The sequence below is a fragment of the Podarcis filfolensis genome (genome assembly GCF_964270895.1).
Source record: "Podarcis filfolensis genome assembly, chromosome: 1".
NCBI lineage: Eukaryota > Metazoa > Chordata > Lepidosauria > Squamata > Lacertidae > Podarcis > Podarcis filfolensis.
This window is the reverse complement of record NC_139604.1, coordinates 55,668,305-55,676,022: the sequence shown is the minus strand read 5'-3', so window position 1 is coordinate 55,676,022 and position 7,718 is coordinate 55,668,305. Positions and strand designations below refer to the sequence as shown.

At 39.7% G+C, this 7,718-nt stretch overlaps 2 protein-coding genes across 2 annotated transcripts; both read right to left on the bottom strand.

Annotated features, from left to right (window-relative positions):
- Window positions 1-1,646: 1,646 nt before the first annotated feature.
- LOC310744852 (olfactory receptor 10V1-like) lies at window positions 1,647-4,457 on the bottom strand (the record flags this gene model as incomplete). The annotated part of the gene is made up of 2 exons (XM_083576647.1): window positions 4,423-4,457; window positions 1,647-2,612 (listed from the first exon to the last, which is right to left on the bottom strand). Exon 2 carries the CDS (start codon window positions 2,592-2,594, stop codon window positions 1,647-1,649), a length of 948 nt encoding a protein of 315 aa, XP_083432773.1. The 5' UTR covers window positions 2,595-2,612; window positions 4,423-4,457.
- Window positions 4,458-6,503: 2,046 nt separating this feature from the next.
- On the bottom strand, window positions 6,504-7,445 carry LOC310744847 (olfactory receptor 10V1-like; the record flags this gene model as incomplete). The annotated part of the gene is made up of 1 exon (XM_083576622.1): window positions 6,504-7,445. One exon carries the CDS (start codon window positions 7,443-7,445, stop codon window positions 6,504-6,506), a length of 942 nt encoding a protein of 313 aa, XP_083432748.1.
- Between the last annotated feature and the right edge of the window lie 273 nt (window positions 7,446-7,718).

Sequence of the window (7,718 nt, the reverse complement as noted above, 5' to 3'; positions counted from 1 at the left end):
CTAAGAGAGCAGCTCTTTGGCACATCCATCTTGTTTCCTGGTTCTGAAGCTCTTCCTTCAGAAAGCATGCCAAGACCCTTAAGGGAGCGAGAGTGAGGAGAGAAATTTTCTTTCCTGAAGTGCAGGCATTAGAATTTATGTGAGAGTGTGAATTCTCTTGTGGCTGTTCTTACACAGGAATGGAAGTGTGAAGTACTTGGAGATAAAAAAGTAAGACTCTAACTATTGGTATAATCACATGACTTCTCTGAGTGGTGAGAAGTTCTGGGAGGTGCAGTGGTGACCTGGGTTTAGATGCCTTTGGTAATAATTCACAGGAGAATTATGGTGCTTCATGACATTTCAGTTTATTTATTTAATATATACATATACAGAATCTTAGACTAGAGGCAGATTATTGTTTAGTCACACACACACACAAACAAACACACAAATACAGAAATAAGTAAACACAGAATAAGTAAATAAAATAAGTAAATACCAAAAATAATTACATATATAATACATTTTACAATAAAACAAAAAGGTTGTAAGGATTCATATTATGCTGGAATTTATTGTTCCAGAATGAAAAAGAGACTACCCTTCTACAAATCTATGTGATAGTTTGTTATTTGTTACTCTGAAACATATCAATTTAATCATTGTTTATATCCCAGATTTTCTCAAACCAGTGAGAGACTAAATGAGCTGTGGTCCGCCCCCCTTCTAGCAATACATATTTTTGCTGCCGAAAAGTTTGGTGCCAGAGCTACATTTTTTTCAGATACCCTAGTAAGAGGCATTTGAGATCATGTGATATTGAATTTCCAATCAATTATTAAATTCCAAAATTGCCTGTCCCCTTAAACTGAATTATTGGTTAGTCTGCTTGGAGGCAGTTACATCTCTAGAATTTTTTGGTGCTTTCGAATAAATCTGATTCAATGTGTGTGGATCCCCACACAGGCAGTATTAGTATCGTTATGTAAGAAAATGTATAAAGATCTCTCTCACCATTTTGCATAAGGTGTGGAGTTCATTAAATGATATGGGCACCTTGGCAGACACAGCCTCAGCTTCCACAGCCGCCGCCTGTCATGAACCACCACGGACAGGATTGGCAGAAACTGCAGCAGATACATTTTTGCTTAAGATAATATTCTAGTCTCTTGCTAATTGTACTGGTTTAAGCAGTTTATATTTGACTTCCTTTAGTAACATTTTATTTTGAAATGCTTAATATATTTTTTGTTAACTTTGCTGCATTAGACATTCATTCTGACCTCTTTCGTAATGTTCTATTTTGAAATCTTTAAGATAATGTCTTAGTTTCCTGTTAACTATGTTGCTTTCAATGTATATTTTATACATGGCTTTCATTGGTAATCTTTCATATTGGATTCTTCTGTCTGATATTTTCATGTGTTGTAAACCACTTTGAGATTGTTTGCTTGAAAATATAAAGCAATATAGAAAGGAAAGGAATTATGATGATGATGAGAGTAGAATTGCATTGATTCCTCTCTCGTTACAATCTCACGTGACACCCTCTACCTATAGGTATTACCGTGGGGCGAGATGCTGCATGGGGGTCGTACATTAGCTACCTCTGCTGCTATCAGCCTGTTGCTATCATCCCTATGGTCGAACCTTAATGAAGACCGCTAGCTGTCAAACTTTTTTGGGGGAAACACTCTTCTTCGAAAGGCTCTCCTCAGTGCCTCTTTCAGTTCCTTGTTTCTCATGCTATAGATCAGAGGGTTCAGTAGGGGAGTGACAAAGGTGTAGAACACAGACACCACTCGACCCTCCTGTGGTGAGTAGCTAGAGTTGGGCCGTAAGTATATGAAACTGCAACAGCCGTACTGTAAGAGGACAACCATCAAGTGGGAGGAGCACGTGGAGAAAGCTTTTTGCTGGCCTTCAGCAGAACGGATTTGCAAAATGGCCACCGCAATGAAGCCATATGAGATACAGATTAGAAGGAAGGGTATTGTGATGACTACAACACTAACTATGAAAATAGCAGCTTGGTGGATTTGGATGTCACTACAACCCAACTGCAGAATGACTGGGACATCACAAAAGAAGTGATTGATTTCATTTTGGCCACAGAATGGCAAGCGAAAAATAAGGATGGTCAGTTTTAGAGACAACAGAAAGCCCAGTAGCCAGGATACCACGACAAGGGAAGTACATACTGTTTTGTTCATGATGAGCATGTAGCGCAGTGGATGACAAATTGCCACATATCTATCGTATGCCATGATGGCCAGTAGGACACAGTCAGCTCCTCCCAGGAAGACAAAGAAGAACATTTGGGTTCCACAGCCACTTAAGGAAATGGTGGCACTTTTCCTGGACAGAAGGTTGGCCAAAGCCAATGGAGCAATGGCAGAAGTGTAGCAGATCTCCAGAGCTGCCAGGTTGCCCAAGAAAAAATACATGGGGTTATGGAGAGAGTGGTCGACATGGACAATAAGCACGACAGCAGCGTTCCCACAGAGGCTGAGAACGTAGAGGAGCAGAAAGAGAAGGAAAATGACCAGCTGTGTCTCAAGCAAGGTTGAGAAGGGACGGAAATAGAATTCAGTATGGTTTTCATATCCCATGAAGATGGTAAAGAGGACCTAAAGGGAAAATAAAGATCTGAGTCAATGAGTTACCTTGGCTCAGCAGTGAGGATACGCTCATACTGCAACCTGGCTTCCTAAAATAAAGTGTCTGCACCAACTCTTTTCTGTTCTTATTACAAGGTTATATAGAGCATTCAGATGGGGAGCATTCCTTCAGCAATCTATTTTATTTTTCCTCAGAGGACTGACTTCCTGTACTGGTACAATTCATATATTAAATATGCTTCAATTTTTGCAGACATTATTCAAATATAAGTATGCTTGGTTAATGTTTTGCACATTATTGTCCAAAAGAGTTATTTGCTCTTATCAATGAAATGTCAAAATAGTATCTTACTTAAGTTTGCATATCATGGCTGATTTCGAAATACAAATTCAAGTTGAACCAAAACAGAAGATATGTGCAATAATGATTGGAAGAAAGTGACATGAGCTACTTACACTTCTATGGTTCTTGGCATCAGCCAATCCATTTTTTGCCATTATAAGTTAGAAGGGGAACTGCAATTGACTTTACATGCTATCTGGAGTATTGTGCTTCTTCTATGTGTGCTTCTTGCTGTGCTTCATCCACAGCACTGAAGGCAACATGCCATGTGACAAACTGGACTCTTTTTAATTGTTTCCACTTGTGAAATTTACACTTCCCATCGGAAGCTCTGCTCCATCAGTAGATGTGGGTGTTAGTACTCCAAGCTAAATTTAAGGAGTTGAATTTAACCCTCTATCTTTTTATCCTTCTCTGAAGAGTACAGTATGATTATTTATCCCACTATAACTGTACAGAGAAACATACAAAGTTAACCATTCAGGTTTGTAACATTCAAGCTAGGATAAAATTTTTAGGCAAAATGCCCAATTAATGGATAAAGGCAGATAGGCATTTTATATGTAGCCGAGTTCACTGAGTTCAGTGGGAAATGTGTACTGGGTTGGAACCTTGGCTCAAGTAATTTTGAGGCACATTAGATGTGACAGCAAAGCACCAATGTACTCTAAGAAAAATCTCCAGACTATTCTGTTCATGGCATCTAGTGCTCATCTAAGCTGGAATGGGGAGTTTTCTGGCTCTGATAATGTGGCTGTTCCAATGGAGTATGCATCTGATTGTAGGGGAAGTAGATCACACTTTAAAAAATAAAATAAAGTAGCCAAACCTATTCAGAAAATCACTGGATGTGAAATCCACATGGATTCATTTCTCAAGTTTAGGATATGTTAAGGATCTTATTCAATCAAAACACTGAAAGTCAATGAACAGGAACTGATGGCTGAAAGCACCTGCTCCATTTAATGTGTTTATGGTTAAATCATGGTTCAGAGGGGAAAAATTTTTTAAAAAACAAATTGCAGTTAGCTGAAGAATGAACAAGTATCTGCTTTTCCATTTATTAGGAACAATCCCAACAGTATTTTGGCAATGATCAGGAAAAATCTGAAGCTTCTTCTCCCTTTTCTTTTTCACTGCACATAGTCTGGTTTTGTACATACCAGACAATTCAACCACATTCCCCATGTCCCAGAAAAAAGAATCCTTGGAACTGTACACTTTACCCATCACACAGGTACAATTCCCAGCACCCTTAAACTGCAGTTCCTAGCATGGTGGGGGACATGCTATAAATGCCCTTTACATGTATGATGTCTATGCAACCTATGCATTTTGATTCTAGAGTCTGGTATCTCATACACTAAGGATGAAAAAAAGGAGAATGCATGCTGAATAGAAAACATGTTGAATAGAGAATGAAAGGCTTATGAAGTAGGCAAGTGAACAGAATCCACATCCACAGAAATGACTTACTTGGATACTCCTGGTGCTGGACTGCCAAGGGAAATCTGAAGGCATTTGCTGTTGCTCTTCAACTAGAAAGGGAAATGCGAGTGGTGGCAATGGACCACGAATAGTGGCAAAGTTCACAACTGCTCCTTTCACAAGGAATAGTGGCAAAGTTCACAACCAGGGAAGGAAGGGCTAAGAGAGCAGCTCTTTGGCACATCCATCTTGTTTCCTGGTTCTGAAGCTCTTCCTTCAGAAAGCATGCCAAGACTCTTAAGGGAGCGAGTGAGGAGAGAAATTTTCTTTCCTGTAGTGCAGGCATTAGGCTTTATATGAGAGAGTGAACTCTCTTGTGGCTGCTCTTACAAAGGAACAGAAAGAAGTGTGAAGTACTTGATGATAAAAAAAGTAAGACTCTAACTATTGGTATACTCACATGACTTCTCTGAGAAGTTCTGGGAGATGCAGTGTTCACCTGGGTTTAGATGCGTTTGGTAATAATTCACAGGAGAATTATGGTGCTTCATGACATTTCAGTTTATTTAATATATACATACATACATACAGAATCTTAGACTAGAGGCGGATTATTGTTTATTCACACACACACTACAGAAATAAGTAAATAAAATAAAATAAGTAAATACCAAAAATAATTACATATATGATACATTTTACAATAAAGCAAAAAGGTTGTAAGGATTAATATTATGCTGGAATTTATTGTTCCAGAATGAAAAAGACTACCCTTCTACAAATCTATGTGATAGTTTGTTATTTGTTACTCTGAAACATATCAATTTAATCATTGTTTACATCCCAGATTTTCTCAAACCAGTGAGAGACTAAATGAGCTGTGGTCTGCCCCCCGCCCAGCAATACATATTTTTGTGGCCGAATAGTTTGGTGCCACTTCTAAATCTTCCTCCAGAGCTATGTTTTTTCAAATATCCTAGTAAGAGGCATTTGAGATTATGTGATGTTGAATTTCCAATCAATTATTAAATTCCATAATTGCCTGTCCCCTTAAACTGAATTATTGGACAGTCTGCTTGGAAGCAGTTACATCTCTAGAATTTTTTGGTGCTTTCGAATAAATCTGATTCAATGTGTGTGGATCCCCACACAGGCAGTATTAGTATAGTTATGTAAGAAAATGTATAAAGATCTCTCTCACCATTTTGCATAAGGTGTGGGGTTCATTAAATGATATGGGCATCTTGGCAGACACAGCCTCAGCTTCCACAGCCGCCGCCTGTCATGAACCACCACGGACAGGATTGGCAGAAACTGCAGCAGAGACATTCTATGCTTAAGATAATAATAATATACCGTATTTTTCGCTCTATAGGATGCACCAGACCACAAGGCGCACCTAGTTTTTGGAGGAGGAAAACAAGGAAAAAAATATTCTGAATCTCAGAAGCCAGAACAGCAAGAGGGACCGCTGCGCAGCGAAAGCAGCAATCCCTCTTGCTGTTCTGGCTTCTGGGATAGCTGCGCAGCCTGCATTCGCTCCATAAGACGCACACATATTTCCCCTTACTTTTTAGGAGGGGAAAAGTGAGTCTTATAGAGCAAAAAATACGGTATTCTCTTGTTAATTGTACTGGTTTAAGCGGTTTATATTTGACTTCATTTAGTAACATTTTATTTTGAAATGCTTAGGGCATTTTTTGTTAACTTTGCTGCATTAGACCTTCATTCTGACCTCCTTCGTAATGTTCTATTTTGAAATCTTTAAGATAATGTCTTAGTTTCCTGTTAATTATGTTGCTTTGAATGTATATTTTAAACGTGGCTTTCATTGGTAATCTTTTACATTGGATTGTTCTGTCTGATATTTTCATGTGTTGTAAACCACTTGGAGATTATTTGCTTGAGAATATAAAGCAATATAAAAAGGAAAGGAATGATGATAATGATGACGACCGTAGAATTGCATGGAGTTCCTCTCCCTTGTTACAATCTCAAATGACACCCTCTACCTATAGGTATTACCATGGGGCGAGATGCTGCATGGGGGTCGTACATTAGCTACCTCTGCTGCTATCAGCTTGTTGCTATCATCCCCATGGTCTAACTTTGAAGAAGACCGCTAGCTGTCAAACCTTTTGGGGGGAAAACACTCTTCTTCGAAAGGCTCTCCTCAGTGCCTCTTTCAGTTCCTTGTTTCTCATGCTATAGATCAGAGGGTTCAGTAGGGGAGTTACAAAGGTGTAGACCACAGAAACCACTCGACCCTCCTGTGGTGAGTAGCTAGAGTTGGGCCGTAAGTATATGAAACTGCAACAGCCGTACTGTAAGAGGACAACCATCAAGTGGGAGGAGCACGTGGAGAAAGCTTTTTGCTGGCCTTCAGCAGAACGGATTTGCAAAATGGCCACCGCAATGAAGATATATGAGATACAGATTAGAAGGAGGGGTATGGTGAGGACTACAACACTAACTATGAAGAGAACAGCTTGGTGAATGTGGGTGTCACTACAGGCCAACTGCAGAATGACTGGGACATCACAAAAGAAGTGGTTGATTTCATTTTGGCCACAGAATGGCAAGCGGAAAATAAGGATTGTCAGCTGTAGAGATAACAGAAAGCCCAGCAGCCAGGATGCCGCTACGAGGGAAGTACATACTGTTTTGTTCATGATGAGCTTGTAGCGCAGCGGATGACAAATTGCCACGTATCTATCATATGCCATGATGGCCAGTAGGACACAGTCAGCTCCTCCCAGGAAGGCAAAGAAGAACATTTGGGTTCCACAGCCACTTAAGGAAATGGTGGCACTTTTCCTGGACAGAAGGTTGGCCAAAGCCAATGGAGCAATGGCAGAAGAGTAGCAGATCTCCAGAGCTGCCAGGTTGCCCAAGAAAAAATACATGGGGTTATGGAGAGAGTGGTCGATATGGACAATAAGCACGACAGCAGCGTTCCCACAGAGGCTGAGGACGTAGAGGAGCAGAAAGAGAAGGAAAATGACCAGCTGTGTCTCAAGCAAGGTTGAGAAGGGACGGAAATAGAATTCAGTATGGTTTTCATATCCCATGAAGATGGTAAAGAGGACCTAAAGGGAAAATAAAGATCTGAGTCAATGAGTTACCTTGGCTCAGCAGTGAGGATACGCTCATACTGCAACCTGGCTTCCTAAAATAAAGTGTCTGCGTTCTTATTACAAGGTTATATAGAGCATTCAGATGGGGAGCATTCCTTCAGCAATCTATTTTATTTTTCCTCAGAGGACTGACTTCCTGTACTGGTACAATTCATATATTAAATTTGCTTCTCTTTTTGGAGACATTATTGAAATATAAGTATGCTT